The 25,975-nt window shown below is 45.5% G+C and overlaps 1 protein-coding gene across 2 annotated transcripts in view; it reads right to left on the bottom strand.

Moving 5' to 3' along the window:
• Positions 1-25,975, bottom strand: part of MSRA (methionine sulfoxide reductase A) — a 400,542-nt gene that overhangs the window by 171,419 nt on the left and 203,148 nt on the right. For both annotated transcript variants that reach the window (XM_056563826.1, XM_056563827.1), the window contains one exon: positions 7,703-7,807. In XM_056563826.1, the coding sequence (XP_056419801.1) occupies positions 7,703-7,807 (105 nt within the window). The remainder of the gene's footprint in view (positions 1-7,702; positions 7,808-25,975) is intronic.

Below are 25,975 nucleotides of genomic sequence, written 5' to 3'. Positions count from 1 at the left end.
GGGATGACAGGTGGGGGGACATGTGTGAGAGGGGGTGGACATGAGTGACGGGGAGGGTGGACATGAGTGACAGGGAGGGTGGACATGGGTGACAGGGAGGGTGGACATGGGTGACAGGGGGGGGTGGACATGGGTGACAGGGGGGGTGGACATGAGTGAGAGGGGGTGGACATGAGTGACGGGGAGGGTGGACATGAGTGACAGGGAGGGTGGACATGGGTGACAGGGAGGGTGGACATGGGTGACAGGGAGGGTGGACATGGGTGACAGGGGGGGGTGGACATGGGTGACAGGGGGTCAGAGGGGTGGACATGGGGGTAAAAGAGGGACAGGAGTGACAGAGAGGGGTGGACTGGGGTGACAAAGGGACAGATGGGTGAACAGGAGGGTGGACATGGGTGACAGGGTAGACTACGGGGGTAGACGGGGGTAAACATGAGTGACAGAGATGGACAGGGGGGTGGACAAGGCAGACATGGATGACAGGAGGGTGGACATGGGTGAGAGGGGAGGTGACTGGGTGACTGGGATGATAGGTGGGGGGACATGTGTGAGAGGGGGTGGACATGGGTGACATGAAGGTGAACATGGGTGACAGGGGGAGGGTGGACATGGGTGACAGGGGGAGGGTGGACATGGGTGACAGGGGGAGGGTGGACATGGGTGACAGGGGGAGGGTGGACATGGGTGACAGGGGGAGGGTGGACATGGGTGACAGGGGGAGGGTGGACATGGGTGACTGGGGGAGGGTGGACATGGGTGACTGGGTGGCATTACATGGGTGACTGGGTGGCATTACATGGGTGACTGGGTGGGATTACATGGGTGACTGGGTGGGATTACATGGGTGACTGGGTGGGATTACATGGGTGACTGGGTGGGATTACATGGGTGACAGGGTGGGATTACATGGGTGACAGGGGGGGGGAAGGGTGATAGAGATGGACAGGGAGGTGGACAAGGCGGACATGGCTGACGGGGGGGGGGGGTGACAGGGGTAGGGAGACATGGCTGACAGGGGGGGGGACAGAGGGTGGACCTGGGTGACGGTGGGGGGGTTTAGACAGGGTTGAGAAGGTGAACAGAGGGGTGGAAAGGGTACGGTACCTTAAGCAAGCCGGCCCGCGCAGCTTGCAGTTCCACAGCAGGCACGGGAGTCCGGCGCAGGTGCAGCTCGTTCCGCCCCAGGCAGGGACCCATTTTCGGCTCCCTGCGCCGTAAGGGAGAGGGGGACGGAGGGTGAAGGAGGGGGACGCGGGGGACACAGGGAACAGAGGAGGAAGGAGGGGGGGGGGGAACACGGGAGACGGAGCGGAACACAGGAGACGGGAGGAGATGCAGGGGGACGCTGTGCACGCAGTGCGCACGCAGACTTCCCTTCCCCCCTGCGCCGTCAGGCCGGGGCGGGACATTTAAAAAAATAATAATAATAAAAAATAAAAAAATAATGGCAAAATCCCGCGGCACCACGGGCAGTGCTGAACGGCACACACGTGTGCCGCAGCACCGCGGTTGGGAATCACTTGCCTAGAGGGACGCGAAAGAGAAGCAGTTATCTCCCCTCCTGTTTGTTGTGGCTTAAAGTGGCTGTTAGAGCCTCACCCTCCATATAGGACATTCCCGGGAGTCTCTGAAAATATTTCCCAATATGCAGACGACAACTGCACTTGGTAACTGTAATCAAGGACAACTGATAGTTTGTTGTATTCGCTACTGAGCTTACTTGACATCTTTGGCTCCATTTTGGGCCTTAAATGGGTACTCCGCCGCTAGGCAGAACCACTGCACTGCATGGAGATCGCTGGGGTCCCAGACATCTTATCCTATCCTTTGGCAGAGTACCCCTTTAAGGTCAAATGGGCCAAGTCACAGTTGCTCTCCTTCCTTCCCCTTCCTTCCAGTTAGCTTACAGGTGGTGCTCCAAATCAGATATTTGGGAGTTGAAGTGACGGCTTCACTTACTATGTAACACCTCCTGGTCTACTCGTTCTCTGTCCCTGGCGGCAAGGGTCAATATCTTTAAAATGAATTATCTCCCACATTTCTGTACTTTTTCCATAAATGACCCGCTATACCCCCGGTGGACCGACTTGTCTAGGTAGGTTTGCGGTTGTGCCATAATCTTTCCAATTTCTGATGATAGATTTTATGGTGCTTCATGACATGTTCAAAACTTGGGATATTTAACCTAACCCTGCTTAGTACTTCTCCACAACTTTATCCCTGACCTGTCTGGTGAGCTCCTTGGTCTTCATGCTGCTGTTTGTTCAGTAATGCTCTCTAACAAACTCTGAGGCCTTCACAGTACATATGTATTTGTACTGAGATTAAATTGTAGACAGGTGGAACCTATTTACTAATTATGTGACTTGTGAAGGCAATAGGCGGCACCAGATCTTTGTTAAGGGTCTCTTCACAGTAAAGGGGGTGAATATATAGGCACTTAACACTTTTCAGATTTTTATTTGTAAATTTTTTTTTACATCCATGTAATAATTTCCCCCACTTCCAAATGATGGACTATTTTGTGTTAGTCAATTACATAATGGCGCAATAAAATGATCTTAAAAGTGTTATCCAACATAAGGTAACTTTAGTAGTTAAGTGTCATACAGTAATGGACATGCTTACCAAGGATCTGTGTCTGTGTTGGTGGTAAATGGCTGTGTCCTGTGTCCCCCATCATGCTGCTGGCTACCTCCTTATATGTGGCCTCCATCAGACTACAATCCCCAGTTTCCTTTGCTTCAAGGTGGGAGGTGACTTATTTTGCTCACACACACCTCAGCTGACGTGTTTCAAACCTTATGGGTTCTTAGTCTATGCACATTATCTTCTTCCACGTCTGTATGTATAATTAATGGTGTACAGTATATGCAACTGACTTACATTACAGAGTCATTTCTTTCCACTTGTTTTAAACCTCATTAGTCCTCATCCAACCAATACATGGTAGTCGTTGCTCAATAGAACAGGTCAAGGAAAGAATCAGAGAGTATAACTAGTTAGGTTGTGATTTAGTGGATTCATAGTGACCAAAAAGTCTAATAATGAAAAACTATGAACTTTCAGCACAGTATAGTTCATTCAGTAGTTAGGTTATAAATTTCCAGTCAGGTCCTTCACGTCATTGAGATGTCATTAAATGGGTTATCCAACATAATTTGACTTTAGTAGTTAAGTATCATACGGTAATGCACATGCTTACCAAGGATCTGTGCTTGTGTTGGTGGTAAATGGCCGTGTCCTGTGTCCCCCATCACACTGCTAGTTTGTTTTTGGGAAATGGCTACTTCCTGTTTATGTGGCCTCCCTCAGACTACAATCCCCAGGATCCTTTGTTTAAAGGTTGGAGGTGACCTATTTTCCTCCCACAATCCATTGCAGCACAACCCAACCTGATACACAAGCTGTGAATCTGTGTGATGATGAATGCACGCACATGTGCGGAGGTAACATCATCAGGGGTCTGGTTTCACACACAACAGATAAAGCAGCCAAGCCCCCTTTCAGCACCTGAAAAACTATGAACTTTCAGCACAGTATAGTTCATACAGTAGTTAGGTTATAAATTTCCAGTCAGGTCCTTCACGTCATTGAGATGTCATTAAATGGGTTATCCAACATAATTTGACTTTAGTAGTTAAGTATCATACGGTAATGCACATGCTTACCAAGGATCTGTGCTTGTGTTGATGGTAAATGGCCGTGTCCTGTGTCCCCCCATCACACTGCTAGTTTTTTTTTTGGGAACTGGCTACTTCCTGTTTATGTGGCCTCCCTCAGACTACAATCCCCAGGATCCTTTGTTTAAAGGTTGGAGGTGACCTATTTTCCTCCCACAATCCATTGCAGCACAACCCAACCTGATACACAAGCTATGAATCTGTGTGATGATGAATGCACGCACATGTGCGGAGGTAACATCATCAGGGGTCTGGTTTCACACACAACAGATAAAGCAGCCAAGCCCCCTTTCAGCACCTGACTTGTGATGTATTGTCTCGGGCCCACAGCAAGCTTAATTATATACAGGAGATACCCAGGTTATTCCAGCAGGACAGCAACCAATCAGAATCAAGCTATAGTTTTTTGGAGAGGTGGGTAAAGACCATGCATGAAGCAGACATGTCATTGGTTGCTGTTAGTAATCCCCATAGTAGATCAGTGTGAGGATTTGCTCAGTATGGCAGTGAGGCAAGCAATGAGGCTTTGCCGCTGTCGCGCTGCGGCTTTTTACGCGGGTGCAGCTGTTCTTTACAGGGAATAGAAAGACACATCTGCTCATTAACAATACAATGTAATTCCCAGCATCTACTTTTATGCTGATGATAAATTCTTTATGCATCAGCTAAAAAAAGTACAGTCCCCGAAAAAATTGTGTCTGCCCATAATAAATATTTGACAGGACGGCATTCGGGACCCCAGGGCGCGGCCATTAATCTTCTCAATCTCCTCAGTCCAAAAACTGTGCAGCGAGCGCTTGCCCCCCGCTGATGTGGAGAGGTGGAATATTCCAGATTTAAGCATTGGAAGAATAAGGAAAAGAATATATTGTCAATATAATCCCCGTACAAAAGGGAAAACAGATGCAGCATTCAGGGCCGCCATCAGGGGGGTACAGCCAGTACTCCTGTAAGTAGCCCGGACCCCCAGGAGGCCCGGCCAGGACCATAACTCTTTTTTTTATTTTTTTAGTTCTTGTCAGTCAGTGAGTGACTGTCACTCACTGAACGCAGGGGGGGGGGGGGGGGTGTCGGAGGGTGGTGAAAGGAGGAGAGAGGTGCCCCGAAGAGGAGCCGAAGCGGAGTGGCAGCCAGATGACCGACCGACTGGCTGGCCGGGAAAGTAACCACAGCAGGCTGCCTTCAATGCTCCAACCAGTGCTCCTCCAGTCCAGGGGCCTATTGCTCTGACCCATGGGCCCCAGACTGGAAGAGCAGTGGTTGGAGTACAGACATACTGCCTCCAGCCATATACTGTGTATGGCTGGAGGCAGTATGTCTGTGGAGGCACATGGGGCCTGTAATTACTAATGGGGTACAGGGGGCCTATAACTAACTATGGGGGCACAAAACAGGGCCTACAACCAACTATGGGGGCACAAAAGGGGCCTATAACTAACTATGGGGGCACAAAGGGGCCTATAAATACCTATGGGGGCACAAAGGGGGCCTATAAATACCTAGGGGGGCACATAGGGGTCTATAACTACCTATGGGGGCACAAAGGGGCCTATAACTTCCTATGGGGGCACAAAGGGGGCCTATAAATACCTATGGGAGCACAAAGGGGGCCTATAAATACCTATGGGAGCACAAAGGGGGCCTATAAATAGCTATGGGGCACAAAAGGGGGCCTATAACTAACTATGGGGGGCACAAAGGGGCCGATAACGTCCTATGGGGGCACAAAGGCGGCCTATAACGATGTATGGGGGCACAGAGGAGGTGTATAACTATATATGGGCGCACAGAGGAGGGTCTACAACTATATAGAGATGGACATTGTGCTGGAGAAATAAGCCTAAAATGTTTGTCTGGTTGCTCTGAAAGGTTCTGTAGAGACAAGTCTTGGCCAGGAGAAGTCTTCATGATTCCCCGGGCCGGATAGTGGAAAAAAAAAGGAAACGTGAACGACTCTGATGAGAGAAGACGTCCCCTGTGAGTATCTAAATGTCATTATTTATACAGTCTGCAGAGTGCATTCTGGGATCTATCTCTGTATGGTCAGTGGGGGAAATTTATCAGAACCTGTTCAGAAGAAAAATGGAGCAGTTTCCCATTGCAACCAATCAGGTGTCTTCTTTCATTTTTCAGGGGCTTTCTTAAGAACTAAAGAAGCAATCTGATTTGTTGCTATGAGCAACTTCTCCATTTTTCCTCTGCACAGGTTTTTATAATATTTGCAATTTTTGGGTGGTTTCACAGTATTAAGAATAGGGTATATTTGATTATAGCAGAGAGTGGCGCAGTAAAATATTTTGCAGCACAGTGTTTTACTGCACTTCAAACTGCTATAACGTAATTAGAAATATATCATTAGAAAAAAAAAAGGGTTTAGGGGTGGCCCTGGGGGCGGACTCGGGCCCTGGCCTTGAGCTGTGTTATGGGTCCCAAAATTTCTGATGGCAGCATAACTTATCTATTATCATCCCATTGGCTACCCCAGGGTTTCCCAATCAGGGTACCTCCAGCTGTAGCAAAACTACAACTCCCAGCATGTCTGGACAGCCAAAGGCTGTCCAGGCATGCTGGGAGTTGTAGTTTTGCAACAGCCGGAAGCACCCTTGGTGCGAAACACTGGTCTACAAAATAATATCATCTTAGTATTGAAAAACACTTCTACTTTTAACACATGTAGTTATGTCCCAGGCAGATAAGTCAATGATTACAGGTTTGGTCTGGTTAGGCACTGGATCTTGCCAAAAAAGGGCATAAAGGGGTTTCCACAGCTGCCCTATAAAAGGCTCTCAGAGGCTACTTGTTAGTAGTGTACATCTTGTTGAAAGATCGGTGACTGCTAGACACAATGCACTTGAAGATATTTCTCAGGTCGCTTAATTACACACCCCGTCTCTTGATTACCCACCCCATGTCTCTTCATTACACACCCCCTGTCTTTTCATTACACTACAGTCTCTTCATTAAGTCCCCTGTCTCTTCATTACACTCCCGTCTCTTCATAACACCCCCCTATCTTTTCATTACACTACAGTTTCTTCATTAAGTCCCCTGTCTCTTCATTACACACCCCGTCTCTTCATTACCCACCCTATGTCTCTTCATTACACCCCCCCTATCTTTTCATTACACTACAGTTTCTTCATTAAGTCCCCTGTCTCTTCATTACACTCCCTGTCATTTTATTACAGTCCGTCTCTTCACTACACTCCCATGTCTCTATATTACAGCCCACTGTATCTTCATTACAGCCCACTGTATCTTCATTACAGCCCACTCTATCTTCATTACAGCCCGTCTCTTCATTACACTCCCCTGTCTATTCATTACACTCCCCTGTCTATTCATTACACTCCCCTGTCTCTTCATTACATGCCCCTGTCTCTTCATTACACTCCCCTGTCTCTTCATTACACTCCCGTCTCTTCATTACACTCCCCTGTCTCTTCATTACACGCCCGTCTCTTCATTACACTCCATCCTCTTCATTACACCCCTGTCTCTTCATTACAGTCACCTGTCTCTTCATTACACTGCAGCCTCTTCATTACACACCCATGTCTCTTCATTACACCCCTGTCTCTTCATTACACCCCTGTCTCTTCATTACACTCCCGTGTTTCTTCTTTACACTCCCCTGTCTCTTTATTACACTCCAGCCTCTTCATTACACTCCCCTGTCTCTTCATTACACTCCCCTGTCTCTTCATTACACTCCCCTGTCTCTTCATTACACTCCCATCTCTTCATTACATCCCCGTCTCTTCATTACACTCCCGTCCTTTGGATAGGGGATAAGATGTTTGGGGCGGAGTACCCCTTTAAGGGTTTTTTCTTTCTTTCACTGACAGCCAACCAATTTAGTAATTGAGACAGAACATGTTTTTTGCAGCAGTGGGTCCTCCCTCATATAGAATATGTAACCATATATTGTGACATCAAGGCTCTCTTCTCACATGATGCTCAGGATTCCATTGATCCAGAAAGTATCTATGAAAATAATGGAGTCCTGTCTGTACCTTGGGTTGGGTCATGACTCTCCCAGAAGACCTTCAGTAATTTGCCATAATTGATCTTCTCCGGCTCATAGACGACTCGGACCACCTCTGCATGGCCTGTTTTTCCTGAAAGGAGAGAATGAAATGGAATCACCCAATAATATCCCCCGTACATTGTCCACTTTAATTATACATACGCCAAAAATATAAGCTACCATGGCCATCATACAAAATGGAAACAACGTAGTGGAAACAACCAGCTTCATAGAAATTATAGATGAAAGACTATCAATAGATCCATACATTACTACTGTTATAGAAACAACACTGGACTTATCCCTACACGTGACATCACTGTGTGTATTATCCCTGTACTGTGACATCACTGTGTGTATTATCCCTGTACTGTGACATCACTGTGTGTATTATCCCCGTACTGTGACATCACTGTGTGTATTATCCATGTGCTGTGACATCACTGTGTATATTATCCCTGTACTGTGACATCACTGTGTATTATCCCTGTACTGTGACATCACTGTGTATTATCCCTGTACTGTGACATCACTGTGTGTATTATCCCTGTACTGTGACATCACTGTGTATTATCATTGTACTGTGACATCACTGTGTATTATCCCTGTACTGTGACATCACTGTGTGTATTATCCCTGTACTGTGACATCACTGTGTATTATCATTGTACTGTGACATCACTGTGTATTATCCCTGCACTGTGACATCACTGTATGTATTATCCCTGTACTGTGACATCTACCGTATGTTTAGTATCTTTTTATTGTGACATCATTGTTTATTTTACCTGTCCTGCCATAACACCGTGTCACAAAAAAATAAGTGATAAACATACATTAATAGAAATGAATATAAACTTCTAGAAATTAATAGGACACATGAGAAACAATGGCTGAAAGTAAAACAATGAGATACAAGTTGCTTGGGGGGAGGTACTGTGCCTCATTGGAGAAGTGCATGGGGAAGTCAGGCAATGCTCTGTGAGAGAAAAGTATACAAATTAGCTGTTCTCCAGAAGGAAGAAAATTAGGGAAGGATCCTAACCTGAAACACCTATCTGTAGACACCTCTTTAGGGATTTTTTAGAAGAAAGAAAACGTAAAAAAAAAAACGTTAAAAATAAACAAAAACTATACAAAAATTAAAAAAAAGAGAGTAAACAGTCAGAAGAGAACAATACCTACTCACACGACACAGACACTGCAGGACAACACCTTGGGGTACTCCACTGGCTAGCGTTCGGAACTAAGTGTTCCGAACGCTGTTTTCGTGCTACGGGGGTCGGTCACGCCCCTCAATGCAAATCGATGGGAGGGGGCGTGACATCCGTCACGCCCCCTCCCATAGACTTGCATTGAGGGGCATGGCCGTGATCTCATGAGGGGTGTGGCCGCCCCCCCCGCATCACAAAAACAGCTTTCTGAGCATTTAGTTCTGAACGCTACCCAGTGGAGTACCCCTTTAAGCAGAAAAAAAAACATTCCAGCATGGTATGTTGCATGAAAATCCGTATATTATAGAATAGGAAGTGACGCGTTTCAGGTCAAATATACAGCCTTAATTGTAATGTACGATTAAGGGTGTAAATTTCCCCTCAAACGCATCACTTGCTGTCCTACAGTGTCTTTCTGTATGTCCATATGATGAAATAAACGCTAAAGATTTTCATGTAACATACCACCATGCTGGACTTTTCTTCTTTTTCTGTAGATCTAAGGGTCGGGGATATATCTAGTGGGGAGAAGGGCTAAAGCATTTACAACCTATTCTTCACCTGAACGATACCGGGGCAGAAAGTCAGCACTACTGAACCCTCTTGTCCACCACTATTAGGCCTCAAGTGCATTTGATTACAGCATCAGTTACAGTATTTACACTATTATTTAATTCATAAAAGGAAAAACTTCAAAAAAATATATAAGAAAAATGTCCATTGTACCGATCCTTGTTTGATGCTTCATCCTGCCGTAGTTTCGTTCCCTTTATCACAAAGGGTTATTTTAAGCCACTCAAAGCGGCAATTTTCCTGCAAATTGTTACTTTGTGTCTTGTGGATAACCCGTTTTTTTTTTTTTACCGCTTTCTCTCCCTTTTTTGGAACATCCTATTTTGGGCTCAGAGCAATTTTGCTGAAAGACTGGTAAGTGAGTGTTCCTTCGAGAAACATCAAAACACGAGCCGGTCTGAATGCCGGACGCCCAAAAGAAATTGCATGTTCAGTTCATCGTTAACATTCAAAAACGACCCGGTGTCACTTCAATTGCTGTTTTTGAATTTCTTACGTATGGTACTTTTTGTACTTTTTGTACAATAATTGCTTAGAGTTAATGTTGTAACTGGACAATTTAACCGTTGGCAAAAACTCTCTAGACAATATAAAAATCTCTAGTCTTTTTACTGTAAGACGCAACTGCTGCCAAAAGCACCTGCGCAAATAGTAGGACACCACCAGGGGGCTTAAAGGGGTACTCCACTGGAAAACATTTTTTTTTAAATCAACTGGTGCCAGAAAGTTAAACAGATTAGTAAATTACTTCTATTTCAAAATCTTAATCCTTCCAGTACTTATCAGCTGCTGTATACTACAGAGGAAGTTCTTTTCTTTATGAATTTCCATTCATTCTGACCACAGTGCTCTCTGCTGACACCTCTGTCCATTTTAGGAACTGTCCAGAGCAGGATAGGTTTGCTATGGGGATTTGCTCCTGCTCTAGACAGTTCCTAAAATGGACAAAGGTGTCAGCAGAGAGCACTGTGGTCAGACAGAAAGGAAATTCAAAAAGAAAAGAACTTCCTGTGAAGCATATAGCAGCTGATAAGTACTGGAAGGATTAAGATTTTTTAAATAGAAGTAATTTACAAAACGCAACAGAGAACGGGAGAGCACTCTTAAGAACAGTATCAACTTATGCCAGTAGTACGGTCCTCAACGACTTATGTCATAGTCTCCTGCGGGGTGCACATACAACAGTATGAAGTATCCAATGTAAATACAAAAAGAAGCACGTACGTGCACTCACTGCAAAGCAGAGACAGTACTAGAGGCCGGAAGAAGCACGCACTTACGTGCGAAACTGCCGGCGTAAAGCCTCCGAGCGCCACACGCCAACGCCGAGATCCGGCACCCCATAACCGAATCTTCACACCTGACTGTCTCTGCTTTGCGGTGAGTGCACGTACGTGCTTCTTTTTGTATTTAATTTACAAATCTGTTTTACTTTCTGACACCAGTTAATTTAAAAAACATTTTTTTTCCAGTGGAGTACCCTTTCAAGGTCTATTTCTGAAGCAGCTCCTTAAATAAACTTCTTACAGCATTCTTGAAGTGAAATTGAAATTGAATAAGATCATTTTGCTGATTTGGTGGTTTTTCTTTTCTGCGCCATTTACCTTGTGGTTGAGATAACATGTTAGTTTCACACTTTAGGCCGGCCTTATTACAGCAATACCAGATTTCTATAGTTTACGTCATGTTTTACAAATTTTTTAAAAAATTCTGAAGTTTTTCGAAATTTTTTTCATTGTAATTTTTTGACCCCTGTAGCTTTTTTTTTCCCCCGCATACCAGGCTGTATGATGGCTAATTTTTTGCGCCATAATCTGTTTTTTGTATCGGTACCATTGTGGTATTGATCTGACTTTTTAATCGCTTTTTAACTTTTTTTCTGGGGATATTATAAAAAAATAGCAATTCTGTGGTTTGGTATTTTTTTTTACACTTACCGTACAGGATACATAATGTTATATTTTAATAGGTCGTACATTTATGCACAAAGCGATAACAAATATGTTTATTTTTATTATGTTTGCATGTTATTATATAGGAAAAGGGGGTGATTTGAACTTTTAACATAAAAGGGGTTAATGTGTGTCTTTTCAACTTTTATTACATTTTTTAATTTACACTTTATTAGACTTTTAGGGGGAATCATTAGATTCCTCATACAGATGAATACAGTTCTATTGAACTCCATTGATCTGTGTGCTCTGCGATCCATTGATAGAGCCTGGTCCAGCCAGGATCTATCAATGACAGAGCCACGGTCACCATGGAACAGAGGTAAGCCCTCCGGCTACCTCTATAGTGGATCGCACCCTGCGATCACTCTGCAGGGGGGCGATCCACACCACTAGCCCACCAGGGAGCATTCACATGTCCCTTTAGATGCCACTGTCAGCTTTGACAGCGGCGATCTAAAGAGTTAATAGACAGCTGCGGCGATCGGCGCATGCTGGCTATTAGCGGCGGCCCCCGGCTACTGAAAACAGTCGGGGGCAGCAGAGTATGGAGCGGACAGGAGTCAGGAGCCCCCTCCATACAGACTGCTGAGCGTCGCATGCTGGCTATTAGCGGCGGTGTGAGGTGGAATCTTGCACCCCGTGCACACTTGCGTCTGCTCCTCCCCTCAGCTCTCCAAAGCTAGAGAAGGCAGAGGACGCAGGTCTGCACGGGGAGAAAGAAGGCAGAGCAGGGGAGATAGGAAGTACACAGCTTCTCATCTCCCCTCCCCCTGCTCTGCATTCGGAGGACGCAAGTTTCCACAACCGGTGGCTGTGGAGCACGGAGCGACCAGGAGTCAGGAGCCTGCTCCATACAGACTGCAGAGTGCCGCAGCGCTTGTAAGCTCCAGCCCTGCTTGCCCGAAGCCGGGCTAAGGACCGGAAAAATGCACCTGCCCGGCGCCCGGAACTGATAGGAATTCCACATCCCTGCTATGTGAGCCAACAAGCAAAAACTACTTGAAAATAATGGATATAATACTTTATAGAACTTCGATTTTGACAAAATTCTCCCAATCGCCATTTTTTATTTTTTGGGCCAGAACCAATATTTATCAATCAGTAAGGTCACAAAAATGTATAGAAGGCCAGGATAAACATTCAAGAGTCTAACTTTACTTGACCTTATCTATACTTGATTTTTTAGGAAGCTTTCCCCTGAATAGAACTATGTAGGAGCAGAGCCTAGTGCTACTGTCAAGAACAAGATAGGATGACCATAGCAATAGAATATGGACCTAGATATCAACATCACTGCCTAAGTGAGCCAACAAACAAAAACGATATATTGGATAATGATATAATGCTTTACGGAACTTAGATTTTGGAAATAATGGCACAAGGGGATTAAAATGGGGGGGGGGGGGGTGGTGGTAATGGCAAAAGGGGATCAGAAGGAGGGGAGAATAACATCACAAGGAGATTAAGATGGAGGGGGGACTTTAGCCTGAAGGGGATGCTATACTAACCGTCAGCAGCATCCAACCTTGCATCAAATCTTTGATGGCACAAAAACATGCCCAAGTATCGCCTTAGAAAGGTAAGCACACGCCATTATGAAAATAAGTACTTTTATTACTTATTTTGCCCGCAGGTACCCCTCACGTGTAAGTTCCACGCAAATCTACGCACGAGGGGTACCAGCAGACATACTTTCACCCTTTGGTTGAGAAACACTGGTCTAGTCGCATCAGGCTGGAAAATATCCTTGTAGAATATTGTGTACATCTCAAGGACACATTCTCAGTGGTCACGATCAGACCCAATGTAAGGTCAGCTCATAGGCCTTTTATTGTTATAGGCTCGATGGGTTGGAGGAACTGATGGCCAGATGATTATGTGGTCCTTCTAAACTACAAGGTATGAAATGAGGGGTAAGGAACATGAGCCAGTCCATATTGTCCCAGTACAAGAATGCTGTAAAGTAAAGCAACAGTAGGAGAGGAGCTCTCTCTTCTGAAATACACATGCCCCTTCCCGTGCTATCAGATACACCCCACTCCATAGGTTCCAATAGTCCCAAGTGGCCTGGTCATGGCCATGGAAAAAATAGTATTAATCTTGAAATTTTAAGACAGTCGAAAACCAAAAGTAAACCCGATTATATCTGCAGAACAATATTCATAGTAGGTAATATACAGAGTACTGCAGCTTCCTTTTCCACAGAGCGATACTATGAACAGTGCGCTGTTGGCAAGCCAAGCAATCCTACAGAACATAGTGTCATCAGAAGAAGATCACAATCAATTTTCTATGGGATTCATGAAGTGAATCTAATGCTGAGGACCTTCCGTTTCTGCCTGAGCTACAATCAGCCTGGAATTTTACCGATATTATTCTAAATTGTTTTCGGCCTTCAATTGCCGTGAAGAACGTGAATGAGATACTAAATGTGGACCTCTCCTCTGCCAAGTGGCTCGTGTTCGGAAGATGCAGCATCTATCTATAGTTGATAATAAGATAGGTGATCATTTTGTTGTCTATGAAGCGGGAAGACATGGTGGGACCTGGTTTCTACAATTATTATCTAAGACGAACCTCATACTTGAACCAGCTCAGCCCTTCCACCACGTACCATCTCATGAGAATTCTATTTATATTGGTTAATACTATCTGTATTACAAAGGCATCAGACAGAAGAATGCAATTACTGTAGATGTAGGACATCTCCCATACCATAGAAGTTCTGGAAAACTATGAAGGAAATTTTACTTGACCTCCAGGTCGCAGTGATACATGTACTATACTATACTATATAAGGAAAGCCTATAAAAAGGAAGTCAACACACTGTAAACCATAGTGCCCCCATAAAAATGATGGCGATCGTGTCCCCCAACACCAGTGACAGCCAAAGTACCCCATTATAGTAAGAGCTTAAGTGCCCCAAAAACAGTAACAGCCACAGTGCACCCATAACAGTGACTTCCAGTATCCTTTTAATAATGATAGCCCCTGTCCCAAAGACAACAACAGTCACATCGCCCCATAACAATACCAGTGGCAATGGCCCTACAACAATAGGAGCCACCATTTCGAATGGTGCCCACTGCCCAGGAATGAGATGTGAGTGTACAGTGAAGGGTTTGTAATTTCTTTTAGGTTCTAATTGAGAAGGTAAAGGGAAATGGACAGCAGTGTCATCCGCACTAACCTGTTGGTACTGGCCAATAGTGCGGGTGACACTGATCACAAGGGTCGCCAACTTTTTATCTTATATGGTACTGTTCCAAAGGAGTCCTATTATGTAAATGAGTCCTATTATTTATAGGTGGCCAGGTCAGAGCCTCTCCTGAATAGCCGGTCTTGTGGGGTGTTCCTGGTATACAGTGCTTGGTACTTACCAAACTACTTCATGAAAGGACAGCCAGGGAGAAGGTCATGGGGGCCCATGACTCACTGGTGTGTGTGTAGGGGGGTTGGGGGGGGGTGTTAAAGGCTGGCCCGTCTGATCCAATCCCAACTGCTGAAAAAGCTCCTGATGGCTATGATAGAATAGAAAGGAAACAGATCACACCGGACAATGCAGCTTGCTATGTATGGGGGAGAGCGGACACAGGGACCGTGCTGACCCATGTCCACCAATGAAACCTTCTTAAATCAGAGCTGGACAATGAAGCAAGGAAGAAGGCGTCTGGTCTGAAGAATCACATTTTACATCATGTGGACGGCCGGGTGCATGTGTGACACTTGGTAAGAGATGACAACAGGATGCACTATGGGTAGAAAAGAAGCCAGTGAGGCAGTGTGATGGGCAATGTTCTTCTGAAAACCTTGGGTCCAGGCAACATGTGGGTATTACTGTGACACGTACCACCTTCCTAACCTACCTACAGACTATATCCTCCCCTTCAAAGCAGCGGGACCCCCTAATGGCAGTGGCAGGACAATGCGCCTTCCCCCCTTCCCCAACCCCCCCCCCGCCGGCCACACTGTAGACATTGTTCAGGAATGAGGAACATGACAAAGAGGTCAAGGTGGTGACTCGGCCTCCAGACTCCCCAGATCTCATCTGATCGATCATCTGTGGGATCTGCTGGAGAAACAGGTTTGATCCATGGAGGCCGCACCTCACAACTTAAAGGACTTACAGCACTGGTCTTTAAACTGCGGACCTCCAGATGGAGCAAAACTACGACTCCCAGCATGCCCGGACAGCCTTTGGCTGTCCGGGCATGCTGGGAATCGTAGTTTTGTAACATCTGGAGGTCCACAGTTTGGAAATCACCTAACCATAGAACAGACCAAGACCCACCTTCATGTCAGTGGGACCCCCTAATGGCAGTGACCTCTGTCAGCAAGATAATGCCCCCCTGGCATAATTAAAGTCACATCAGATGATACTGCCTCCACTTGTAGAGAGAGTTTGTGTAGTTTTTTATTATTAATCTGAATTTTATGTAATATTTCTTCCAGCATAGCGGGGTGTCTTTCTGGTCCCTCAGTTGGTTCCACTCCCTCCTCCACCTCCAACACAGCATATCTGGACCCCGCCATTGATTCGCCAGTCACTTTATCTTTCGAGGTTTTAGCCCTCGTGGTTGCCAGGGGGGATTTCAGGTATTTATCCAGTCTCCCATTGCCTTGCTTATCTTTTCCAGGGCTCCCTGCTCCCGAACCTTCTGGGATTTACTTTGGGTGACATCTACTTATAAAATAGTCGCAGATTTTGGATTAACTTGTTGGGAGGTACCCAGGCAGACTCTAGAATAGAGAAGGAGTGTAATATATAGCAAGTACAATTTTTTTTAAAGTTCCTGTACCTTGCAGCATTAGATCTTACAACATTAGATCTCAGAGGTTCTCTTGAAGAGTTCAATAGTAGAAGATGCAAACTTAACAAAAAAAAAAAAGAGCAGGGATGATAATATTCCACCTGGCTGCCACATCCAGAAAAACCCTGAAAGTTCACAATTCTGTGCTCAGCTTTCCCAAACTCCCTTTTCCAGCACCTGCTGATTCATTGCAAACCCCCTCCTGTGAATATCATAATAGAACATATCAGTAACCCAGCAGATGATCCCAAGACTACTCCTGAGCACATACGTTGCTACGTTTGGACTGTTCAAACAAATGGAACGCCATATATCGCAGAGTGCAAAGTGAAAACGCTGGCCACCTCACCGCTTGCAGCCTATAACATCTTGTTGGACCAGGTCCTGTTTATCACAGTCATTCCCATACCAATCTTCCCTCAGCAAAGTCAAACAACATCTTTTAAAAAAAGTTCTTACGTGTATAGCCTCATGTGGGGAGGGGGGGGGGAGGAGCGGCAACGTGTAGTGAGCTGTGCGAACCAAGCCCGTTTCCAAATATACAGAGCAACAGCCGGCTCTTTTGCAGCTGCTGCTGCCTCATCACACTATCCTCCTCCGCAGAAAAAAAAAACAAGTCCGGCTGTACGCTCCTGCACACTGGGGGCAACGGTGACAGCCGTGCCCCCTCAAAACACCACTCGCCCTCCCTCATACCTCTATGAGCCAAAATCATTCGGGGCCGGAGTCCTGGGTCCAGAGGCTCTCAGGCCTAGCCCCATACGCAGCGGGGGCCAATGTACGGCACCTGTTGGATACCTCCACATTGCTGAGTTGAGTTCCGGCCTCTCCAGGCTGCTCGTCGGGGATTAGTCCAGGGCAGGCTTCCATCCCTCTACCGTGGGGCCTGAGCCAGGCCGCCAGGCAAGGTGGCAGGGTGAACAGGAGGGAGTGAGGCCGGGAGAACGAGGAGTCAGACGGAGCGGCAGGAACTACGTCATCCTGCACAGGTACCTCCGGACCTCATACACTGTTACGACAAAGAGGTCAAGGTGGTGACTCGGCCTCCAGATTCCCCATATCTCAATCCGATCGATCATCTGTCCCGTCCATGGAGGCCGCACCTCACAACTTACAGGACTTATAAGCAGTGGTCTTCAAACTGTGGACATCTAGATGAAGCAAAACTATGACTCCCAGCACACCCAGATAGATGCTGGCTGTCTGGACATGCTGGGCATTGTACTTTTGCAACATCTGGGGCCTATGGAGTCCAGGCGTTGATGGGTCAGCATCAGGAGGATCTATAGAACATTAGGTGGTTTTATTGTTATGGCTGATCTGTGTATACAAATCTAACTTCCTTTCGCATTACATATTCACTAAGATCTAATGACACCATTGAGGCACTTAGCGCCTCACGCCTCGGCTCCATTGACTGTAGTTGACAGGCCCGCATTAAACACAATCTGCTCCTAATGACATCTTACACAGGTCTCTGCCAAAGCTTCAGTGGCCTCATCCATCCTTAACATCCCTAAAATAAGTTCACTCTACAATTAAGACGTCTTTGCCCTATTGTTTGCGCCGGAGCGGGCGTCTCGGCCCGTAATAACACAATGCGTGGCTGTGAATTAATGCCGCGCGTAATCACATTCATCAAACGTGACGCTAAAGGCCTCCATTTTCTAAACAATTTCGGGCTTAATATCCTCGAGATGGACAGACGGTTCTATTGATTCCGCATCTGGCTCCTTCCAAAGCTGAAGATAAAATTGTTAGGCTGGGGCTAAGGAAGGGAAAAAATAAAAAGTGGCTTCCTGCTAGAGATAGAGATAAAACCTGGACAATTAAAACCAGGCTGGAGCTCGGCAGAAAACGGCATTCGACTTTTCAATGAGCGGCATATTATTAACATGTACTCACGGAAGCAATAGAGTAGACCGCGCACGGCGCTTAAGTGCCGGCGAGCATCTTATCATTGAACTTGGAACAGCTGCACTTGCCATATGGGGAGCGTTCACACAACCATTATTCCAACCCTCTTATTAGACGAGCACCAGGCGCGCGGGAAGGGGGGGGGGGGAATGGGACGAAAATTAGACGTACTGAGATGCGACTCCCATCATTGCAATGAAAAATACATATAGGATTAGACACAGGCACAGAGTAGATGTAGCAGAGCTGAACAAGATTTTTTAAAAAGTTGGTGTATAGCATTAAAATAACGCCACTCCTGTCCATTGGTGGTGTCCGGTACTGGAGCTCGACAACGTGCACAGCAAACCAAGTGCAACCTGTAGACTGTTCTTGGAAGAAAGCAGCCATGTTTTTTCAGCAGCCACTACTGACACTATTTTAGTATTGCCCTACCAGTGGCTCAGAAGCCCATTTGCCTCTTAGTCCCCCTGCAGGTGGCTCTTAGAACTTTTGTGCATTAGTGGGACCATAACGTTTATAGCATTACTAGAACATGGTACCTGCACGTTACACTAGGGAATGAACCTCATCACTTACAGCGTAACTGTCATGAAGTTTGGGGCATATAACCTAACAACAGTGCGTGTATTATGTGTTTAATATTTGATTGACACACCGGTCCCAGCGCATACTCCCCTTATCATCTTTAGGTGAGCGCCGACGTAAATTCTTGCTCACTCTCCTGGCACCCTTCATGTGCCTGGGCATTGCTAGAGGCACCGACGTGAATTTTCAGGGCAAGCGCACGCTCCCTGGCGTCAATCACACAGCGGTCCCAGCACTGACATAGAGGGACTGTTGTTGACTGAACAGAAAAGCGTTTTTTTGGGGTAATAAAAGCTGTAATAAAAAAGGTAAAAGTAATGGTGAATACATATCATACACACAACTGTTGTTCGGTTATATGCCCCAAACTTCATGACAATGGCGCATTAAAGGAGTACTCCGCCCCTAGACATCTTATCCCAAGTATAGGGGATAAGATGACTGATCCCGCCGCTGGCGACCCCCGCAATCTCCCTCCTGCACCTGGCATTCGTTTAGAGCATCGGGTGCAGCGCCGGAGGCTCATGATGTCATGTTCTTGCCCCGCTCATTACATCACGGCCACGTCCCCTCAATGTTGAGCCCCCTCAACGCTGAGAAGCAGAGTACTGCTTTAAAGAGGCCTGTCAAAAATGAAAGAAGCGATCTGATTGGTTGCCATGGGCAACTGCACCCGTTTTCTACACAGGTTTTGATAAATCTCCTCCATTGTCCCTAAGCCCCATCTATGCCAAACCCATGATTATCAAGCCCAACTTATACCGCTAAATACATTGCGCATTCAGAGGGCATCTACCATTTTGCTTTGAAGACCAGTTTGTTCCCCGCCAGTCGGAAATAGGGTCAGAGCCATTACCGATAATAAGCAGCTCATCAAAGAAACAGGAAAGCTCAGTTCTTCAATCACCGGCTTAAGTATAAAACAATGGTTATGAATATTTGAACAAGACGGTAATAAAACATCCAGCTGCTGAATATTCCGCCAGCCGACATGGCAATTTATAGCTTCAGACTCCGGGGGGGCTGGATAGATGGTGTAGAGGGTTCACGATGACGGAGAAACACAATTATTTACAGCCGGAATCTTCAGCACCGTGCTTGACACATGTTGTTCTGTAGGAGGGAATTTGTTGCATCATACAATAAATCCACCAGAGGCTGCAAGAGATTCTTCATTTTTTCTGATTGTATTCAGATATAATGCAAAATTAGGCCTTCGGCATCCAAATTGGTCTTCCACTATTTTCTGGCCGGCCAATAAGAAGCTTTACATGTAGAGATTTGGTAGTTGAGACCCCAACTAATATCCAGAATAAATTGGTCTAGGTGACTGCCTATGTTTGGTCATTATGACACTGGACCAACATGGACATCTACGGAAGGCCCCAGATACCAAATGTTGTGAACCCAATAGCAAAATCTGGATTTTACGTTGGATACATTCTAGCAGCTAAACTGTCTTCAAGGACTAAGAGTGAGAGAACCCACGTCTTATGATTTTGTTCTGACCTTGCGCTAGATCTTCTCTATTACCATCCAGAACTGCGTTCAAAATTCTGCTGGTAGCCATTTGTAATCTATATGAAGAATACAGACTCGGCATTGTACGATCTGGTTACTAAAAGTACATCACACTGGATAATGATGAGCAACAGAATAAGGCAGCAAATGGGGGTGCTCTTACTTAGAACAAAAATAGTGCAAAATTGCAAAAAAAAGAACTTGGAAGTAACGCACTCACCCTGCATGTAGCCACCACGTGAATACTTTATTACAAAGTAGGGATGTCCCAAATAATTTTAAGACCGAGTACGAGTACCGATACCTTTTTTTTTAAGTACCAGGGATGTGGAATTCCTATGGCCCGATGCCTGGGACATGCATTTCCGGGCACCGGGCAGGAGAATTTTACCGGCCCTTAGCCCTGCTTCGGGCAAGCAGGGCCGGACCTGACAAGCGCAGCTCCCGACTCCTGCCCGCTCCATACTTTGCAGCCCCCGGCTGTTTTCAGTAGCCAGGGGCCGCCGCTAATAGCCAGCATGCGGGGATCAGCGTGGCTGGCTATTAACCCTTTAGATCTCGGCTGTCAAAAGGGACATGTGAATGCGCCCTGTGGGCTAGATGCCCCGCCCCGCCCCCCCCTGCAGCGCGATCGCGCGGGGGGGGGGGGGGGGGGATTCACTATAGAGGTAGTCGGAGGGCTTACCTCTGCTTCCCTGGTGTCCATGGCTCTGTCATTGATAGAGCCTGGCTGGACTAGGCTCTATCAATGGATTACAGAGCACACAGACCAATGGAGTTCAATAGAGCTCTATTGATCTGTATGAGGAAGTTAATAATTCCACTTAAAAGTCTAATAAAATGTAAAACAGAGACACACATTAACCCCTTCCATGTTAAAAGTTCAAATCACCCCCTTTTCCTATATAAAAACATAATAAAAATAAACATATTTAGTATCGCTGAGTGCGTAATTGTACAAACTAGTAAAATATAACATTATGTATCCCATACGGTAAATGACGTAAATACAAAAAAAAAAATACCAAACCACGGAATTGCAATTTTTATAATCTCCCAGAAAAAAAAGTAAAAAAGCGATTAAAAAGTCAGATCAATACCAAATAGTACCGATACAAAAAACTGATTATGGCGCAAAAACTGAGCCCTCATACAGCCAGGTATGCGGAAAAAAAAAAAAAAAGCTACAGGGGTCAAAAAATGGCAATCACATTTTTTTTTAAAGTTCAGAATTTTTTTAAAATTAGTAAAACATGACGGAAACTATACAAATCTGGTATCGCTGTAATCAGGGCGACCTAGAGTATCAAAAGAACATGTTATCTCAACCACAAGGTAAATGGCGTAGAAAAGAAAACCACCAAATTTGCTAAATTATCTTTTTTACTATTTCAATTTCACTTCACCGACTATATACATATATATATATATATATATATATATATATATATATATGGGATGTACCAATACCGATACTAGTATCGGTATCGGAGCCGATACCCGGTATTTGCATGGTATTGGGGACTCGTCTAATGTCCCCGATACCAAAGCCGATACCTGGTGGAGTGCTCTGCTCCTTCTCTGATCCGCATCATGCCGCAGCCCTGTTCTGCTGTTCCCTTTACTGCTGCTGCGCCGTTCTGCCGTCTGCATCATGTGGTCTTATGGAAGAGCATGTGACACACACACACACGTCACTCCACCTCCTCCCATGCGCCCAGCGTAACGCTACGGAGGAAGCAGAGTGACGTGTGTGTCACATGCTCCTCCATAAGACCACATAAGACAGGGCTGCTGTCTACAGGGGGGGGGGGGGGCTGCTGTCTACAGGGTAGGCTGCTGTCTAATGTCTGCAACTATCTATAATACTTACAAGGGGATACTACCTACTATTAAAGACAATCTTACAGCAGAGTCACCTGCACTAACTTAAATTTATAGGTAGATAGTGCAGGTGACCCGGTCTCTACCGCTGCTCACCATGTGGTCATCAGTCATGGGTCTCGCCGCCAATACAAATTCCCTGTTCTGTCCAATGGAGAAGAGAGAAATCTTGGCTCATGCTACAGCAGCCGCCTCCATTGTACACAACAAGGACCCACATATACGGTAAATAGCGCCAGAAACCTGCGTCACCCTGGTGTAAGATTCCCTTTAAAAAGTACTCGTACTCGGTATCGACGAGTACTAGAATTCATTTCACTGCGGTGATCCGGATCAGCATCCCTGAGCTAACCTGCAGTTAACTTCAGGACTTTTAGAAGCCGCAATCAACTTTGATTGCGGCATCTATAGGGTTAATGCTGGACATCACCGCGATTGGTGATGTTCGGCATTAACCACAGGTCCAGGCTATGACGCGTGCTCAGCTGCTGGGTGTGCTGCATAGTTTGGCACCTCGATGAGGTATCAAGGACATTTGCACAAGAACAAGTACTCGTGCAAATGTCCAGTATCAGTCCCGATACAGATACCAGTGTCGTATCAGAACATCCCTATTACAAAGTAGACACAGGAACAAGTGAATGAAGCCAGGGAGGGAGGAAAAGACAGAGCTCAGAAGAGCTCATGGTACAACGATCCCGTTTCGTGGGATTGCCCACTTGGTCACACTTGGGCAATCCCGCGAAATGGGAATCTGGCTTCATTCACTTGTTCCTATGTATACTTTGGAATAAAGTCTTCACCTGGTGGCTACATGCAGGGTGAGTGCCTTACTTCCAAGTTCTCTTTTTGCAATTTTGAGCCATTTGTAATCTGACAACACAGTGCTGAAAGATTTACCTCACGAATCTCAGCTGAGGTGAAATATTGACTTCTGAGCCAATGTACTTTGGGATATATATATATTTTTTTTTTCTCTCTATCATTTCCCATAATGCACTGTACAGACATTGAAGTATAGGGATTCAGTATGTGAGGGCACACAGATACAGATGTGTCTGTATAACTTTATAGAACTCAGGATCGTGGCAAGATAAGAAATAAAGTTTTTGGAAACTCAATTTTTTTTATATTTTTGGTTTTATTTTTTTTATTTAAGAAATAAACACAATTAGTGACTTTTGTATAATAAACACAAGAGGAAACAGAATATGTACATTACATCGGGGAAGGGAGGAGGATGAGGAGGATGAGGAGGATGAGGGAGAAGGGAAGGATCCCTCCACATGGTAATGGTAATGAAAAATACCAATAAGAAGAGGACCCTTTAATTCAGCAGTGACGCATACAAGGGACAAGGCAGGTGCCATCAAGGAGGATGAGAATGCAGAATGTCCATGCATTCGACAATGTCTTGAAATTGCACCCACAAGGACAAAGTGCAGAAGAATCTGCCATGAGACGCAGAGAGGAGCCAGGTCTTCCAGGGAGCAGTAGGCTGTTTACAGAGGAGAGAGATACAGGTCCTAGCAGCCATGACTAGGAACCGGAGTAGAGAGCGTTTATACATTTTGGTGAAGATGTGACAGTGATGCAGTAGGAACAGATCAAGTGTCAACTCCATTGTCAGCCCAGTAACCTAGCTAATAGTGGTCGAGACTCCCTCCTAAAAGGGGGTGAGGGTGTGAAGAAACAAGGCTTCCGCAGAGCCACAAGCCTAACACATAGGTCCACATGGGGCCAGGCTGCATGGAGTCGGGTATGCACTCTGTACCATTTGGACAAGAACTTATACCCTGATTCTTGGAAGCACAGAATAAGGTACCAAACTGTAAATACGAGACTGCTGCTCTGGGGTTATCGAGATCTATAGGTCCGCTTCCCATTTTAACATGAAAGGAGGGGATGTTGGTCTGGAGGAGAAATCACCATAGAGTACATTAGGGAGAGAACATGTTGCAGTGAATCAGCTGCGACATACATAAAAATGGTGTAGTCTCCGTGTCAAAGTGAGAGGGCAGAGAAAGGGAGGCAAGAAAATGGTGTAGTTGGTCAGACCTATAAGAACCTAAAGGCACCGGGTCTGACATTGTCAAAAGGTCTGTATGCATCAACCACCCCTGAGGAAAGTGAACGGTAGCTACTCAGAAACGACCCGCCGGTGTCCATGTTCGGAACACAGTCTCCACAGCAGGAAGGAAGGCAGGATTACCTAAGACAGGGACCATAGGTAAACTCAAGAAAATCATGGAAAAGCATGAGATGGTTTGACCAGTCGGACAAATAGTAGGATGAGAGCGTAATTCAGGAGTCCCTGAACACAACAAGGGAGGCACTGAAGAGGGAAAGGGGTGAAGGACTGCTCGATAGCTGCCAATGGTTTAACCGCTGCATGACGGCACCAATCAACCACCCTGGTAAGCATGGCAGCCAAACAGTAAAGTCTGAGATCAGGCAGTCTCACACCCCCTCCAACGTTGGGCTATTTGGTGTGGTCTGCTTCCTGCCCCAAATGAACACATTGGCCCACATTTATCAATGTGTTTACACCGTTTTTTCCTTCTATATTTGGCGCTAATTTGGCGCAAAGTATGTTTTTTGCACCTTTTTGTTTAGAAGTTTCTGCTGATTTTGAGTTACGATCCACTGATTTGGGCAGTACGCATGATATGGATGTGTTTTATCAATTGCGCCTTTTATAAAAAGGCGCATAAAAAGGCGCAAAGACCAGAAATACGGCAAAAATTTACACCAAGCTCAAGGTGGTGTAGGAAATCCTTCTACGTGTCCACTGCGCTATCACAAAAACCAGTGTAAGAGAAAGGTGTAAGATAGAGGTTTGAGGGTATTACCGTGCTTGCGCCAAAATCATCAAGATGCGTGTGCATTTTTAATTAAAAAAAGGCGCAAGGACGGGAAATATACGGGGTTTAAAAAGACGCAACAAAAACACGGAGGTAGACAGGTAATGATAAATGTGGCCATTGTGAAGAGACACTAGGGAATGAAAAGAGGTCTATGGACTCCTTATGGGAAGGCACTGAAAGACTTAAGGTCGTGTTTGCACTTCTGAGTTTTTAGACTGCATTTTCGCTGTAGGCCTAGTAATGTTGAGTGTGCGTGATATGTGCAAAAAAAACAAAAACCCTAGAGTGCTTGTTCAACATTATTCTTGGTGGACAATACAAACACCAGCTGAGACTTCCTAACAATATGTTGCATACAAGATTTGTATAATCCGGTGATCTGAGTGGGTTAGCGCCATTATTCCATTAAAATCGGGACTGTTGACAAGTACATAGGCCGAGGTCATTAGTCTTCTATGGACATCTTAAAGACTTCAAGTAAATTCCAAAAGTAAAACTTTTAGGATAGAAATCTCCCATTTGCCACCTAATCGCCCATCTGTACTAACAAAACAGTGTCCTATACCATTATATAAATGGAAGCGCAATCATTTCATATGGTTCTATATAATATAATTACTCCTAATGACAATGTGGGGGGGGGAGATCCAGGACTCCATTAATACAATTAGCTAATTGCAGACCACCGATGGGCGCACCATGGCAGGTTATTATGTCATTTCACACATGACAGCTCTCCTGATGCTTTTCGAGGGAACGTAGCAGTAGGCTCGGATAGGCAACTTTAAAAGGAAAAAAAAAACTGTAGGCTCTTTCTTCGTGGCACCTAAACATAGCATTAGTGACATTTCTTCAGCCTACCTGAAACAATGGAAGCGGAACAAGTAATGTCAAAGGCCCAACATGGATCCATTATCCTGACAGTGAC

This window comes from Hyla sarda, chromosome 3 (assembly GCF_029499605.1).
Source record: "Hyla sarda isolate aHylSar1 chromosome 3, aHylSar1.hap1, whole genome shotgun sequence".
NCBI lineage: Eukaryota > Metazoa > Chordata > Amphibia > Anura > Hylidae > Hyla > Hyla sarda.
Note: the sequence above shows the minus strand (reverse complement) of the source record. Positions and strands in the feature narration are given on the sequence as shown.